This window comes from Coccinella septempunctata, chromosome 4 (genome assembly GCF_907165205.1).
Source record: "Coccinella septempunctata chromosome 4, icCocSept1.1, whole genome shotgun sequence".
Classification (NCBI taxonomy): Eukaryota; Metazoa; Arthropoda; class Insecta; order Coleoptera; family Coccinellidae; genus Coccinella; species Coccinella septempunctata.
Window position 1 is genome coordinate 681,310 of NC_058192.1, and position 18,243 is coordinate 699,552.

At 36.5% G+C, this 18,243-nt stretch overlaps 1 protein-coding gene across 2 annotated transcripts; it reads right to left on the minus strand.

Moving 5' to 3' along the window:
* Nucleotides 1-116: 116 nt before the first annotated feature.
* On the minus strand, nt 117-17,629 carry LOC123311309 (transmembrane protein 198). Of its 2 annotated transcripts, none has more exons than XM_044895200.1 (8): nt 17,509-17,629; nt 15,743-15,824; nt 9,623-9,817; nt 4,280-4,390; nt 3,661-3,888; nt 3,366-3,602; nt 3,179-3,312; nt 117-2,878 (listed from the first exon to the last, which is right to left on the minus strand). In XM_044895200.1, the coding sequence occupies exons 3-8, from the start codon at nt 9,810-9,812 to the stop codon at nt 2,708-2,710; spliced, it is 1,071 nt and encodes a 356-aa protein (XP_044751135.1). In that variant the 5' UTR covers nt 9,813-9,817; nt 15,743-15,824; nt 17,509-17,629; the 3' UTR covers nt 117-2,707. The 2 variants fall into 2 exon arrangements, with proteins under 2 accessions (XP_044751135.1, XP_044751134.1); XM_044895199.1 differs by having other exon boundaries at nt 17,258-17,607.
* Nucleotides 17,630-18,243: the final 614 nt, after the last annotated feature.

The following is an 18,243-nucleotide window of genomic DNA, read 5'->3' on the forward strand; positions in this document are numbered from 1 at the left end:
TGCTGCAATTTTTTCAATTTTAAATGGACGACAATTTACCAAGACCATAAGAAGAATGTTCGAACCAAGCATTCATTGGATGGTATATAAGAAGTAAGAGGTGAAGAAATGTGAGATTCTTGAAATTTTCGGTTTTTATTTACACAAACTATATTACTACAAAGATCTGATTCCAACTTACACAAGGATTAAAATCACTCTTTCGGGATCCATAATCTTACATCTAAACTCGATGAATAAAATATTTGATTTTATCGATATCTATTACTCACTGTAAATACTTATATGTACAAAGGTATATCACACAATTATAATATAATAATTTCATAAATGAACACAGTTTCTTCCTTCGCGAAACAACTAAAACGTAATCGTTTTGATTATTACTTTCTTTCTCTACTCGATGTTTCTCATAAATTCGTTTTTTAGGTTCTCATACTTGCCCCACTTCATTCTATCATCCTCAAAATGTACAGGATGTGCCAAGGGCTAAGATATTGAGTCGGAATAATTTATCTCTTAACGACAGCTTGATTGAAAATAGGAAAAATTGAACTCTCTTTAAGCTTTCTGCAGGAAAATTTACCAATTACTATTTGAACTACTGGAAAAGCTTTTATAGGTTCATTGTTCATTAGTAGTTTCCTGAAGCCATTTCAGTGATGATTGAATGAATTGCGGTGTTAACGAGAACATCTCACTAAATCCTCGACTGCTCTTCCAAAAATCTTCCATAACACATCCAACAAAAACCATCGAGCGGATATAACAACACATATATATTTGAAAATTTTCAAAAATTCCGGACCTTTGGTCTCTGAGATACTTCGCGTACAGGTTATGCCAAAGGCACTTCCATTTTTTGTTTGTAATTTGAATCGATGCCAATTTAAGCTTCCCAGGGTGACATATGACACAAATTAGCGTACACTATAGTCAATAACGTAAATTAGTCATGTATGTGATGACATAAAGGAACACAAAGAAAAGCGGAATGTTAAATGAAAAAGTACGAGACAAGAAGAGATAGAAAGGAGGCGCAGTTCAGTTCAAAACAAAACGTCAGGGTGGTGACGTATTAGGTGGCAAGCTCAATTTTACAGAACTGGGCCTATAAGCAGTGGCGTAGCATATTGCACGTCGCCGCTCAATTTTATGATAGCTACGTCAATGTGTGCTGGGTGACGTAGTGTGTGGCGAAACCCAAGTACTTCCGAGATCCTATATTGCGTCTCTTTTTTATATATTCTTGTTACGATATAGCTATGGAGACGGTATGAAAATTTCAATAAGGTTAGTATGACTGACGTTATTTCTTGAATGAGTAAACTGAAAATTATTCTTCGTCTGTTGATGCAGACATATTAATCTTATTGAAATATACTTACACTTTCGTGTTACGACAAGAAAATCAAAAGTCTATGTACAATTGACAGATTACAATAAATAATTATCACACTTTATTTGGACTAATATTTGAGTTTAGGTATTTCCATATATACCTTTTTTCATGGACTGTGGAGCAGAGCTACTTCCACTGTGTGAAAAAAAATGGCGATATTAACAACATGAAATGATTCGGATACGTATTCAAAAAGAATAAAGAATTTGAACGCACGAAGTAAAAATAAAAAATTAAATAATAATATTTTAGAAAGAGGAGACAATAAGATGCACCAAAACGCAGTGTATATAGAAAATGATGAACTGTAGAGGTACTCCTTGCATTTCTCTCCAAGATTTGCGTAAATTTGACCATTGTTTATGCTGAAAATTTTCGTTAAACGTCGTTTAAAGAAATTCGGCGGTTAGCCCCCTCTACGAAATAAAATGAATTGATAGCCGATCATTTAATGGGGCATTATTGAGAATCACATTATTTATAATAACTAGAATCTATGGACAATTACTGAGAAATGTTAATCTCAACTTTGAGCATTGCGTTTTAAGATCATAAGACCCAGTGCACTTCGTAAAATGATCGTTTGTGCCTTTGAGGGTAATTAGATGTTAGTTCCTTGATAAGATTGCCTTTTTTGTCATGATATATTGGAAATAATCCATAAAAAAGCAGATTCACATCCGAACAATTTGAGAGTTTTTTGGTCTTGTACGTGATGGCGTTAAATCATTGCTTTACGTTGATTGCGTTCATTGTCGGACAACCTTATCGGAAATATCGCTTGGTCTATATGAGCGAACTAGCATTTTGGTTTTTGTGCCTTTTTAAAAGTAAGCTCGGCGTGAGATACTTAAAAGCTCTGGTGTGTTTAGTGTCACATAATAGAATCAATCTTTAGGCGACACGGTGCCAGTTAATGGCAAAATTTCCGCCATATTTGTATGTTTCTGACATTACTGTTTGACATCGTTAGCCCATCCTCGACTTATGTCAGATTATATGTGTGTGCCGCCAAGTTTTTCCTGAACTTTGCTCGATAAAAACACCAGGGCTTTATGCGTGTTAGCAGGGCAAAACTCCGCCGTAACATTTCGAAAACGCGATACCTAAATTCGGAATCGAAATTGTCATAGAAAAACGCGTCATACGTCAAAGGCGCGGGAAGATTTCCGGACGCCTTCTCCTGTCAAAATACGGAATCTGTCAATAATTCACTCCACTCTGTCCTTGAACTTTTTAGTCCTCGTCAGAACCTTTGAATATATTGTCATACGTTACGAATCGGAATAAAAACTCTTGTTGCGTTTAACGCCTAGCGTTTCTCACTTCCATTTGGCTGTCGTCCTCACTCTCAGTGAGAACCGACAGATGTGCGTCGGGTAAAATGGTGAGATTGGTGGCGTCTGATTGAAGGGTGCTGCATTCTCCAGCCCCCTGGATTTCTGGTTCCTTTTTCTGCAGGGCCTGCACGAAATTCTGAAAAAGAAGGACTTGGACAACTATCCCAGGAAATAAGGGGTGCAAATAAGTTTCGTCCCAAAAATTAGGCAGCCTGATAATTTGTTTCCCCCAGAGGCTAAGGAACACGAAGAGCAACTGTCTGCCTCCGCCACAGCCCAGGCAATGACCCTTTGAACCTCTCCAATCTGCTCTGCCGCACCCTTACTACGTCAATAATGCTTCAGGGTTGTTGGAGGATGTCCAAACTCACGTAACTATTTTACATTTTTTCAAGGACGGAAATTTATTTGCACCTCCAAAACTACTTTCAATTACCTGGCTGATGACATCGCCATGCGCCGTCCGAACTTGATACAGATATCTGTACTTCTTCTGTCTCATCTCGGCTCTTTCCTCCCTGGTCTTTCCCCTCAAACTGGGGCCTCTGGGCTTCTTCCTTCCTGCTTGAACTGGAAAGAAATACGTTGAAGAAACGCCAACCCTGAGTCCCACAACACCTTACCGTCATCATGATGTATCCCCCTTCCGGTTATAGCACACTGGAGTATTAATCCTACAATCACAAACGAAGGCCATGCGCCCAACACTATCCAAGAGAACCAACAAGGGGGTGGTTCAACGGGCCTCAAAGACACCCTCTGCCAGAGCCAGGCTATCATCGACAATTTCTCGACGAAATAGTCCATCGATGCTGTCAAGATGGCACCACCGTACACTGCGGTACCTAGTATTGTCAATCCTGGAAAATTATTGGTTTTCACTTCGATTATACTCCCTGGCTAAACATCTACACCTACCTTTCCTGAAATAAAGATTGAAAATGGCGAAGAGAAGAGCCGAGGCTAGAAGAACACCAACACACATCCAAACCGACCCTTTGGGGGAGGTCTCCATGAAGTGGTCAGCTGTTAAGAGACCAGCTAACCCTAAGAGGAAGCCCGTATGCAGTCCACCCATGAAGAGACCCACGTATTGGACCAACATCGTTATCAGACCGAATAAAACACCTGCAAATACTGCTACACCTGCAAAAAGATTTTTTATGGATAGATACAGGTATTGAACCACCTCAATCGCAATCCAATTTGAAGAAAAGACGTAAATATTTAAAAGATTTCGACATGCAATTAAAAGCCAATTCACGACCGAGCGAAATTTCAATTCGAGCTGACGATTCTGCTCGCCCAAACCGAAATATTCGGGAAAAGAACCTTCACATTGAATCATTAACTCGCAGATTTCGGTGAATGAAATTCCGTATGCTCAAAATACTGTTGGAATGGGAGGAAAATCAGGAATAGCACGCGAACGCCTGACCCATATTTCTAATGGAATATCTCATCAGTTTCTGGAGCACGTCAGAGCAATTCTTCAGGGGGAAATAATAAAGGAAATGTGGAGGAATAAAATGCTTACCCGCATTCCCATAGGGTGGCATCAGTTCCCCCTGCAAACATATCAGGTAGACCAGGCTTGACGCAAATATAAATCCTGTGAGAAACATTACTGTCTTGAAGAGCCTGTAACCTGAAAAATTAACTTGGAAATTACGTTTGTCTGTTGTAGATGTCCATTTTGGTATATTATCTCTAATCTTTGGAATCAAGCACGGATAATAAAGTTATAAACCCCTCAAATTTTTCACTCTTTACGTTCTGGAACACAGGGCCGTCTTTAACCAATGTACTCATCGAAAACATGTCTGCAGAAACTTTTAGATTTGAAGAAACGCTTAAAAATTCTGCAATCCAAGATTTTCTGTGAACAACTGTACAACCTCCATGAAAATCGAGAGCTTTTTTAATGCACGTGTTTTTAAAGCATCTTGTATTGCTCTCAAGACTATTAATGAATAATAAATGATGAAATAGATTAATGGAGTCAGATTATGTCATAAAAATTATCTTATATATGCAGCGATAGTTTGTCCACGAAGGGTTGACTGGATTATTAAAAAGTGATTAGTATACTTCACAACAAAGATAAGAAACTTATTGAACTTCATTATTATTATCTCGTGAACTTGTTACAATGACAGTTACGTAAATGAAAAAATGATAAAGGCACGATCGTTATACTCTCTGATTTTTTTCTATTTCTTCTATCGATAAATATTTATTTATATCTTGTTATTTCATGAGTATGTATTGATAATCATGTAATATTCAATTGAAACGTTATGTATCGCTCTTTCACAATAAATTCCTGGCTATGCAGCCATCAGTTTGTATGAGCCATAGTTAACAGACATACTTGATTCAATTTCCACGACACAAGTTTCTTTATCAATTGGTTTCTTGAATCTCATTTATTTCCAGGAACTACGGACATTGTAATCATCCACATGACTTATTGTTTGAGGTTTTCAGGCAAATTATGACTCGCTGAAAAATTGGCTGTGTTCTAGACTACAACTTATCTCGAATTTAAGAGTTGGAGAAATTTTTTTGTTTGTATGCAATATGATTTGTTAAAATTGAGGTTAAATGCATTGTTTTTAATACAATTGCGTGGAAATAATTGTCGATTATCGAATATTTCTCGGAATTTCATGAAACAAATCGAAGAAAAGTCCCATTGATGTTTATTCATCCGCACCACGTCGAGAGGGTACTGTACCTATTTTGATGTTATTTTATCGCACATAACGTAAATTCATTCCACCTCGGCAAAATCGATTTCTGCACGAGCCTGACTAGGTTGCGCAAACTGAAAATCTCCATTTCATCATCAAAACTTCCGGACTTGATGAGTGGCCCCCATTAGTCATTCGTTCCAAGTAGGGCAGAATTTCTTATTCCGAAGAATTTATGGAATGGTATTCGTGTCGATCGATGTATCATAGGGCATTTCATGGAATTTGTTAGTTCTCCAAGAAAACACATCCTAAATCAGCCACAAAAGTATGTCATTGACCAGAGAATACACAAGAAAATGTGAAAAACCGAATTCAGTAAGTTTGATCATCTATAACAGACAAACGGATGACTGAACAAGTCCAACAATGACTAAATCATCCTTGGATTATTGAAGAAACTCAACCTCTCGTAAAAGATGCAGGATAAACTTGATCTATTTCAGCATTTTTCTATAAAATAGTAAATACTGAAGTTATAAATATACGAATTGTTTTGCCAAACTCTCTACTCACCCTATGCAGCTTTCTAATTACATACCATTAGACCAAGGGGTTGGTTTAGTACACCAATATTGAGCAATCTCGATTGTGTACATGTAATTTATCCCATTGTAGCTATCAATATTTTTCCTCGAAAAAAGGGAAATTACTAAAAAATAGATAGCAGCTGCATAATACATAATGATATGGCGCAATGGCATTGTTTGTAACGTCTTTGTGTGTAGATGGTGTCAGTGCCCCTAGTTCCTGTGACTTCTGACCAATAACATCTGTTTTATTGGCCGTTAAATCGCGACGTCGATGATACGAATGCTTTCCGAGAAGATGGTACGTCAAGAGTAATTTACAGAAGGATATAAACATTGGGGGTTTATCATGTGAAAAATTGGCGACCGTATATGAACTGTCATTCAGGGCTTTTTTACAATGATGGAGTGGTTATAAATTATATCGGAGAATCGTGGCCCTCCATCATAAAGTAGTATAGTGTCTCATTTTTTTTTGTGTTTCTGTGCCCTGAATTGAAATTGTACCATCTTCAGTTGACCTCACTGATGGTATGTTGGAGCTGAATGATGACCAAATGTTTCTAGGTCGATCTAGGAAGATCGTTTATAAGGATCAGGGAAAATGTAGGTGCCAATACTGAACCCTGAGGTTTAAAATGAAATTCTCCGATACAATTTTGGAGATGCATCATTCGCAGAGGTGAATCGTCATGCACAACACTCAAATGAGAATTATTTTGGGCTAAACTCATAATGAACCTTTTAAAGTAGTCAGTTTTCGATCCAAAAGAGAAACGTTGTTCAAGAAAGATTCCTGAATCTGCACTGAAGGTCTGATCACCCCAACGTCCTTGCCACCAAGATGTTTCGACCTAGTTTCCAGTGGCAGCAGCATCCTCTCATTCAAGGATCCCAAGCATCCGAACAGCTGGAAATCGGTCAGGACAATACGCGAAAAAAGGATATCTCTCCTCTTGTTTGGAAACAATAGAGCGCGAACGTGATGACGTATGTTCGTCAAACGGTGGTCTGAGCGCAAGGTCCCAGACATTGATCGTGGTCTGCCGTCACATGGCCCGTTTTGCCGGAGCGATCCTGTAGCGTCCTTTCGGATGCTGCTGACGACCATCCAGCGACAAACGCCTACCCCAAATGGTTCAACAACCCAGACAAATTAGCCGGAGATGGGATCAGACGAAAACAGACAGTCTGATGGTGTAGAAGCCAATTGGTTATTTGAATAAATGGCGTTTGGTTGATAGGAATTCATCAGGCAACCAATGGATGATATGTCTTTTGCTTCTACATGAGAATATTCAAAAATTTCTTGGTCTTTAGAGGGTGTCGCACAAGTAACAGTCTACCTAGAATATTATCAAGGGTGGAAGGTCAATTTTTATTGTAGGAAATGCATTTTGATGGCGATTTTATGAATCCATTTAGACTCAAAACTTTCCAGAACATAAACAGACCAATCCTTCAAATGAAGACTTGTAGTTTTTGGGGGGATGGATGTCTAGGAGACTTTATGTTTATTCTTTCAAGCGTGACAGTCAACTACCTTCAAGAAAAGCTAGGATTTCTCTATTTCGTGTCGGAATTAAGTTTTAATAAACCTCTTAAGATGGAGAAAAAGATTAATTTAACATTGTGTGGGTATAATCGATTGACTAGGACTCAGCCTCTCAGAATTGAGACTATTTTTGATCTTTTGTTCTGATACCATGAAGAATTAGCTCATCTGATGATAGACCCATGCAGTAGAGATAGTTTTTGAATCTTCAGTAGCCAAAGCTCAAAAAGTGGCAGCTGCATGAGCCTCTTGGTGTAGAGCCTTGAAAATTCCACCCATCTCTTAGATTGCACAAGTCTGGGTATGCCTCCTAGAGAGTTATCCTACTGCACAACTTTCTCTGGTGGAAGCTCTCAGTGTCTTGATCCTTTGAGCCCCATTTTGCATATGTTCATCAGCTTTTTCATTGCCTACAATACCGCATTTCTGTGATATTCCCACTGTTGCCTACAGAATGTATAGGTATTCCATCATAAAACCCCAAACAGCAGGAGAAGGACTGTTCAATATTATAATAGCATCATTCAACAATAGTGTTGGAATTCAGAGCGTAACATTCCCAAGCGATTCCATTCCGAATTCACACAGTGATCAAATATGATCGAATTTGTTTATTTTTCCCATCCTAAAATAGCGAATCCAATTTAGCCTCTACCTTTCAGTTCGCTTCATCGATCGCGATCATTAATTCGAGTGAAATTTAATCGACAGGAAGGTGCTCTTGACGCCCTTGCTTAACGCTAGATTTCAGCTTCAGATAAGTTAATAACTACGACACCTTTTCAATTTTAATACTCCTCGGGGTATGAGAGATAGTTCGAGTAAGTTTACAGCTGTGGCGCTCCGCAAATACTCAAAAATAAGTGGTTAATTTGCGTACATTTTGCACAGTATTATCAAAGAGTATCAACTCTTTGGTATTATTATTATTTTGGTAAATATATGTAGGTGGTGGAGCGCAGGTATACAAGTAGCAGACGACATTATTCTGAAACCGAATTTTTTTTATTTTTCGAACTATATCGACCCGGGTCATTTTTTCGACTAATTCGAGGTCGTAGATTACGAATATGCAATTAGATTCTTCCTAGGATCAGTATTTCAGGAAATAAATCATTTTTAGTGGAAAATTTCGACAAAATTGTTCAATTTTGAGGAGCTGTAGCAGCCAGAAAAAAGGCACTGGACATATGCTGATTTTTTTGGTGATAGACTGATCCTTTGCGAATGAAAAAATCCAACTTTCATTGACCTACCGCGAACGGTTTAGATTTTATGATTTTTTCCGCGAAGGTCCAAAATTTTGGATTTTTCATCGACCATAACTTGAAAACTAATCCTTTCAGCAGAATTCTGTTTGCATATTCGTAATCTACGCCTTCGATTTAGTAAATACTCCAATTTTGGTGGAAATCGAAGAGATCGAAAATTTTTCAATTTTTCTATACATATGTATGGAAAAATTTCGATTTTTTCGAAAAATATTTTTGGTCTCCGATCAAAACCAAATTTATACTGTACACTAATTCGAGAGTGCAGAACACGAATATGCAAACAGATATTTTTTAAAAAATTTATTTTTCAAGTTATGCTCGATGAAAAATTGGAAAATTTGGACCTTCGCGGAAAAAATCATAACATCTAAACTGTTCACGTTAAATGAATGAAAAATAAAATTTTCTATTTGCAAAGAATCCATCTAGTACCAAAAAAATCAGCATATGCCTAATTCTTTTTTTCTGGCTACTACAGCTCCTCAAAGTTGACCAATTTTTTCGAAATTTTCCGCAAAAAATGATTTATTTTTCAAAATACTGATCCTACAAAAAATCTAATTACATATTCGTAATCTACGTACTCGAATTAGTCGAAAAAATGATCCGGGTCGATATATTTTGTACTATTTTACGAAACGGGAAACAGCATGCGGGGCACGCACTGCACCGGTCCTGGAAACTCGGATTTGGTTGTCCCAACCAACCCAACCAAAACGACGAATGCGATCGAAATCCAATCGGAACAAAACGTCGATCACTTACCCACAAATGTGTACAGGATGCCGAACATGATGTAACCGCAGCAAATTGCTGCGGTCGTGAGATCATAGTGGGTGTCGACGTGGGCACAAGGCTCCACTTTCGGCTCATCTCTGGGTAGGCCAGGGATGGGGAACAAGGTCCCGTTTGGTCTGGGTGGAACCAAGAGGCCTGGTTGGGCGCCACTTTCCATTTTTGCTGGAAAAACGAAGAATCAATAACATGTGTGAAAACACAAGTTTTTTCAATGTAGAGTATACGAATAATTCACATAAAACCCTAACCCGTCGGTTAATTTGGATGATTCAAACATTTTTCTGCATCGCCTTGAGCCGTAGATTAAGGAAATTAATGAATTTGGTATGAATTTCCCAAGGTACAAGAATTACAGTTAATTATATGACCTTTTTTTGGAATTTTCTGAAGACCAAATTTGCGACTTCATCACGCAATAACCGGTCTTTACAGAAAACCCTTGATTTTTTTATAGTTAGATAGACTATTCAAAAATTCTCTCTAAAAATTTCATGTAGCTCAGTGGAACCGTTTGGTCCAGGCGAATTTTTAAATGACACCATATTTTTAGGAATTTTTCCAAGGTCACATTTCAACACGCTTATCTCCCAGAAAAGTCATGGTAGAGCTGAAAGTGATATATATTCTGAAAGAGCAACTCTTCTACTAATAAATCTCCAAAATTCATAAATCTACGATAAAAAAAAATTTCGACCATTTTCTCAAAATTTCTACCCGCGCTTGACTAATTTTCATAGAATTCCAGCCCGCTGGTCGATTTCGATGATTCAAACACTATTTTGCATTGTCTTGAATCGTAGATTGGGAAAATCATATGATTTGGAACGAATCTTCCCAAGTTCAAGAATAACATTTAACTTTATCACCTTTTTGAAGATTTTGAGAAGACCAAGTTCGCGATTTTACTACGCAAAAACAAGTGTTCGCAGAAAAGCCTTGATTTTTTTCTTGTTAGATAAAATAATCAAGAATATCCCCTTAAAATTTGGTGGACCTTAGTGAAATCGTTTGATCTTGAGGAATTTCAAGGTGACCCAAACAAATTCACATTTTTTAACGCTTGTGTATAGCCACAACATCCAAAATAGTTGAAACTTGCTTTGAAAATACAATTTCAGCCATTTTTGATTATTCGATTAAACAATAAATAACGTGATGAATATGCTGGTTCAATATTTCCTTCCTTCTATTATCAGCGTAGTTTTTCCTTTACATTTTTGATAACGATAACATAAAGTTCATCGACTCCCAGGTTTCAATCACATGATTTTGGGAAAGAAAATAATGTATTGGCTATACTCGTGTAGCCCTGTGAAAAATTAACCCTATGACATTTCAATGAAAACCATGTGACCAAATCTGAACAGTTCGTAGATAAGAGAGCCGAAAAACATAAAATTTTTGTTCAACGAAGAAAATATCCAATGCCAAAACCATAATTTCATGTTTTCTCACATATTGTGAACTTCCACTTTGTCAACAACGAAGAATAAACTCTAGTATCCTAATTTTCCATGATATCAATAATTTGTGTACATTAGGTCTCTCTCTTCTGATTATTGTTCCTCAAAAATGTGTGAAAGTGCAAATCTAAATATTCTATAAGGACTCCAAGGACCTCTATATCATTATGCATTCTTCATAGTTAGTGAAATTGCATTCCAAAGTAAATAGGTACCTACATTTCACTTATCCTACACTCAACATGCATATGTAAGTCCAGCCATGTGGAATGCACAGATTTATTACTCTAACAATTGAAAATAGTGATAGATATCTACACGTACTTATTCCAATCAAATATATCTGTTATAACTTCACCATTGTTCAACTCATTATTCTCGTAACTGACAAGGTTATATTCATTATATTCGTTCATTCGTTAAATTATGTTTATTATACACGGATTAATATAACGACACTATGAAGTATGGAATCAATATGAATTTCGCAAGAAATACAAATAGCAAATCTCTAAGATAATTTAAAAAAGTAACAATAGGGTTCCATCGAAAAATAAGAAAAATGGAAACAGAATGAAAACGCTTGCAATGGTAAATCCGGTTGTAACTGCTGTATTCACAATTTACCCCTTTTAAAAAGGGGATTGTTTCAGCAATATGAATCATACATCATACCCAACTGTGAGGTTGGCTTTGATGGTAGGAGTGGTATTCATATCGATTACGAAGTTTTAATGAAAGGAGATATGCATGTTTTAGTATATAGTACGTCCAAATAGGAAAAATTGAATTTTCCATCATTTACTCACAGTCGTTTGAAAATAGATCGCTCCATCAAGAGGTTATGCAGAAATTGTTGTTGTATAGCAAATTATCGTAAAATTGGGCATCTGATAAAACAATAAGAGACTCCGTATCAGCAGCACAAGTCTGAACTGTTGACTGTTGATCGAAATGTAATAGAAAAAGGAAAACTGTGCAAATTTTTCTTTTTATCCATAATCAATCAAATATTTTCTATATACCCCTATGCATTGCCAACTGTGAAAGCACAAGGAATATCCGGTTCCGAAAGTGTAGCTGAATAATAAAGCTTTGAATGGTATCAACCATGCCTAAAATTTTCTTCGATGTGTACTGAATTAATGGGTGTCTTCAGGTCGTTCTGTTTCCGGTGCATAAGGAAGTGACCAGATAACGCTGTTTTATCATTGAGGTGTTTCCGTTTACTGGTAAAATGCAGTATTGTAGGGCTTCAAGAACGAAGCAACGAATATCGAAAGAACTGAGGGGAAATAAAATAGAATTTTGTAAGGATATGCCAGTAATAAGTTCATATGAATATATGAATCACCTTCGTGATGCTGCGATCATTTTTTCCTCACTAATTGTATATATGTACTTCAAATATCCAATCAAGAAGCCAATTTTCTATATGAGGGTTTATTAATTAGAAGATGAAACATGAGAAAAAGTTGAATTTCAACTGGACAAACACGTTTATGACGCTAGTACTGGTGTAAAATTGATTATTAGATGATTTATTTCAAGAGATCAGTGACAAGATGATTTATTTCATTTTTTTCAATGCCTATATGAAGAAATGAAAGGTTTTTCCTCATAAATAGATCCATCTTTCCGATTTCACCGAAGCTGCAGTAATTTTTTGTAAAAGAGAACGATTCCATGTTTTGCACGATGGTGAATATCTGTTTTTTCGGTCAAAACTAATATTATTTCGAATTGATGAGAATTATTTGGTCATAAAATGTTGAATAACTCTGCTACATCTATCTTGCAGGCTTTATTACAAAGGCCTATGTAAGGTAGTGAAATTACGATTACTGCATTGTAATGGTGTACTTCGGATAGGCAGTAACTTCCTTATAAAATTTTTTACCGATCCTAACTCGAGCAATTTCGTTCTACGCTTCACTTCCCTATTACAGAAAATTGTGTTTGTGTGTTTAAAATAGTGGAAGTCGTCTAACGGTATTTCTTCGTATGGAGAATCAGAAGTCGAAGTTTCAGTCGAAATCTGTTAGTTTGGATGGAAGAAAGTTTGTTCACATGTTCCACTTGAGAAGCAGCAAAATCTCTTGAACAATTCTGAGAAAAATATGTTTTCAATTCAAAATAAAGAAGAAGACTTTCGTAGCATTGAACTCCGAAGAGTTGAAGCAGATTTGTTAGATTGAAAGATGGAATAACTGCTACTACCTACATCTGCTCATATCTAAACTGTGACACATCCTGGAATACTAAAAGATATTTGTACAGGAGATGGCATGATTGTTTTATCTGTGATGCATGTGACATTCTAAAAGTGAAGAAGAGATAATTTGGTACTGCATTCTAAGTGGATCTACCTACTTGAAAATGCCAAAAAGATAATGTAAACGGTTACATTTCCGGTGGTGGTCAGTTACAATGGAATGACGATAAGAATAATAGAAATTTTATGGGGAAGCACAAATTTCATTGGGGTATGCATACCAGGGTTGGGGTAAAATATGAAACCAAGTAAATATCTTCTAAACTAAAACCTGCGTGAGTAGATTCCTGCGATTAATGGTGTTGAGAGGAAATTCTAATTGAATCGCTCATTGCGAACATGTAAATCGGCTGCATCCTTTAGGAAATGTTCTTTCCTTCCAGTTCCAATTCATAATTCCATGAGAAAATGTTATAGAATTCTTGGAAGAGGTCGTTGGGCAAGTATTCATGACCCAAGGAAACATTGTGTAGATATTAATGATATATGCACTTTTTATAATGTTATGTGAACGTGACTCCCTGGTTGGAAATTTCCTAGACCGTGATGGAAGATTATTTCTTCTAACTGCCAAGTTGGTAGCAATGCACTCTTAAATATTGCGTAACCCGCGTCCCCGAGATGTTTCACGGTATGTTACATGTCGCCATTCCAGTTTTTCATCCTTTGTATCTTTTAATACGCACAGGGATAAATGATTGGCAAGAAGTGTCGGTAGTGGAGCGCTTTTTGTTGGAGTTTAACAACCCGTCCGTCTAGATCTAGATGGTGCAGTTATAAAAGAGCGGCGAGATGTCGAGATGGAAGATAAAACCAATTTATGCTTCAACATCTATTATTTATCCATTGTGATGTGCATCTCTATCGCCAGGTGAATCTATACCATACTACAGCGAACTTGACATTCAATTTTTGATGTCGGATTATGCAGACAAGTTCAGAAATCACAGTTTCGAAAAAAGATGGCTAGTATACCTATCAAAAAATTTTCATGAGTGAATAAGTGGTTCGTCAGAATTGAAGTTCGTCAAATACCCAGAGCGTCATGCTTCAACTTGCGAGATGGTGGACGAAATTGGAAGGCAGGGAAAATTTTAGTGCTTCGTTGCTTGGAGTTTGCCCATGAATGCATAACGTGGCTAGACTGTTACATTAAAATGTCGATGAACTTCTGTATAGATCGATGTCAGTCTTACATGGAAATGCACTTGTTATCTATAACGATTATATGATACCTACTCTACTTACTTTAGGCCTTAATGTTGTAATGTTCGGTTCGGTTATTGAAAAAGGCAGACTTGAAATAAGAAACCTGCTGCCTAGTTTTGGTGATACAACTCCAATTATTGTTGATGACTCACGACAAGCCCAATACATGTATCAGTCAGTCGATCGTCGATCAACAAAAAACTTTAATCACCACGAATATAACAAACATTGAACGTTAATCAAAGACTAAGTTAAATTCACCTCTTCACACTCTCAAGCGTTGATAGCGCACCCACGTGTGTTCATATCAAGAATTCGGTAATAATTTAACCGTGAAATAGTATAGCAACGTTGTGGGTTGAAAAAAATCCAGTTCATACCACTCAAATTAATTATAAGAGCGCTAGATACAAGGGGGAGCGACTACAAACACGTACATCTAGAAGATAACACATATCTTCACCCAACTATCTAATTTGTTCCTTGGTCTCCTTGAGATATCAATCTGCAGCCGAATGAAACGAGAATTGAGCTGTCCAATTTGGACAATCTCTTCACTACATTCTCTCTAAAACCGACGCCTACCATGCGTTTATTTAAATTGCATGATAAAAGATGCGTATAACAATCATACTGTTAACGCCTCATTCCAAAATAGGATGATTGTACAACCTATTTGCCACCCATTGAAGTTAATACTAATCAGAGCGTGAGTAGCTAATGGCTGATTTATAGTCTTGCTTCATTATTGAAGATAATGGAATCGAGCACTGAAAAAATGTCAATTTTGGAAAGGGAATAAAAATTTTGGTTAATAGCCAATTCCTCTGGTCCACTGTATTATTATTATTATCTAGCTATCTGATAACAAACGTGCGATTGCAGTTGATGCAAGTTCGAGTCTATTTTTTTCAAACTCTACAATGAAAGTGAAAGTTGTTTAATTTGACGATTTTGAAACTGATGAAATTTTGGCATAATGGAGAAACTCTGATGGATGATGCTGAATTAATTGGAAGAATATGTATCCCAGTTCTACCACTTCTATCGGTTGTAAATTAAATCCTTGATAGAGAATATGCAATTAAGTTGAAGCCCAATCAGATAAAGCCTTGTACTTCGTTCATTGTAGGTACTCACCTATAAAATCACATTTTCTTCTTCTTTCCACAATTGAATACAAGGATTCAACTCAAGTGTTACACATCGTGAAGATCAGAAACTGCAAAAAAATTCAATTATTCAAACGACCCAATACTTCCAAATCATAATCATCATCAAATTGATCAAAAATTTCGAAGAAACTCGAGAGACATTAAATGGATCGTTGAAATTATTTAACTAAACTGAACCAATGACTGAAAATTTGGGAACAAGCTGTCTGAAGAACGTTTTTTTGCTAGTACTATCTCTGAATTAAATACCAACCATGAAATTTAATAACTTGCTGTCGCTATTGAATTGTGGCGCTTAAAAAATAGGTAAAGGAAGTGATGTTGTTGATAATTCATCTTGAAGATAAAATTATAGACAAAGTGTTTTCGTGATCTCTATCATAACCTTACTCAAGGTTTTCTGTCCTTGATGTAGACGAGCATTGTGGTCGATGATTCACTTGTACAGTTCATCAATTTATAATTAGACATATATTTGAAAAGCGGAAGAATTTGCATTATAGAACTGTACGTGGTTGTTTAGCAAAATGCGCTATCAATGGCAGATAATAAAATGTTTCTTCTATGATTAAGGAAAAGAGACCAAAATGTGGATAAGGAATTTACTCTTTTCGGGTTGAAACTTTTTATTCATTTCTTTGTAATATTGAAAACTCTTACCATAAAACATCAAATGCTGGAATTCCATTGAAAAAGAATTTTTTGCACGCACGTTAAGGAAAAAATGTGACTAATGAAAACTGATCAGTAAAAGTATTGCGTTTCAACCTAGCGATTTATGAAAAATGTATTTCCTACTTAGAAAAAGTACAAACGTCAAAGAGTTTACCATTCTTTGGTTCACAAGAAAACGATAACCAACGTTGTGAACGCCTTTTTCAGTGAATCAATTGACCAATTTGAATAGTTCGAATGGAAGAAATTATATGTGGCTTGATATGAAAAGGAATACAGAGTGTACCATTGAAAATAACAAAAACGTGACGTCATTTATCGAGCGTCATAACTTCTACGATGTTCTGGTTGAATTCACAATGATTTTTCATAGTTTCAAAAATTTCTGAGAACCTCCTATATACAGGGTACTCGATTTTTCTGTTAGCGAAATGGAAGGAGAGAATAACATCGCATCGGTGAGAAACTGCTCCCTCTAGATCGAAATGAGCCTACAAAAGCAGAGAAATTCGAGAAAATTTCGACAAAAATAGATTTTGATGAATCCGAATCCAACCTCAGTAAAAACTGATGGATTTGGCTCATCACCATTCAGTTGTGGATGCATAAAATCGAAATAAATATAGAGCATTTTCCATATGGTGGCAAAACTTTTCACGGAAGTAATTACCCCAAATTTCGATGATTATTTCATCGTCCAAACATTCGACAACGTTTCAACCCATATAATAATCATTATTCTCAAAATATCATCGAATATTCAGCAATGAATCATCTGGAAGATTGATCAAGTGTATGGATATACCTTTGAATCTCACAAAATACGTTTCGATACATCCCAAAATCGCCAGCGGGTAACTGGGCACTGGCTCACAAATTTATCACAGAAATTCAATAAACGGCATTCAAATTTGGCACTATTATTTTTTTGCTCGCGACAGCGCGCACTCTACCTATACTGCGTTCATCTCGGGAACACACCTGACCTCAGTGGCCGGATAATGACTGTTTATTCATGACACACTGGCGGATTTTTGGATTTGGGAACACTTTTACCTTTACGTAAACCTGTGGAAAGGTAATCTACTGGCGCTCCGCGAGCAACCTCCACCAGCTATCTGATTCGCGTTCAACAATGTAAAATAAATAAAATTATCAGCGCTGCGATGCGATCTTCAGCCTGCATCACCGCACCGAGCGACGTTGTCGGTTCGCCCAATTTAAATTTCCTTTAAATTGAGTATTCGACGATAGTCAAGGATTTTGTCACGTTTCATGGAATTCAAACTGAAGAAAACGAGCCACAACTGCTTTTTACACGAAACACAAAGAGAAAATATGACTATGCCAGACATGATTAGTAAAGTTAAATTAAATAATCTAAATCTAAAAAATTCTTGCCAACCATAAAGTAGGATTCAATGTTGAAAGTTTCATAACAATCAAAATCATCGAGCTCAGATACTGACAGAATAAATTATTCCGGAATTAGGCGCGAATACTTATTTTTATCCATTCAAACTGTAAAATTGATTTGAAAATAATTTTTTCTCATATTGAACGGTCTCATTATGTTGGCAAATAACAGAGCATTCAAATTTTCATATGAAACAAGCACTGCTAAATTATTTCCAGTAGAGATTTAAAACATTATCATTCACGTTAAATTTTCAATTCAAAGGTTTCGAAGAAATATCGCCAAAGCCGGCAATGGTGGAACTCCAATGGGAACTAATGGTAACGACGCGTTGAGCAAGTGGAATTTTGAACGCGCGCGCGTATTTAATAGCC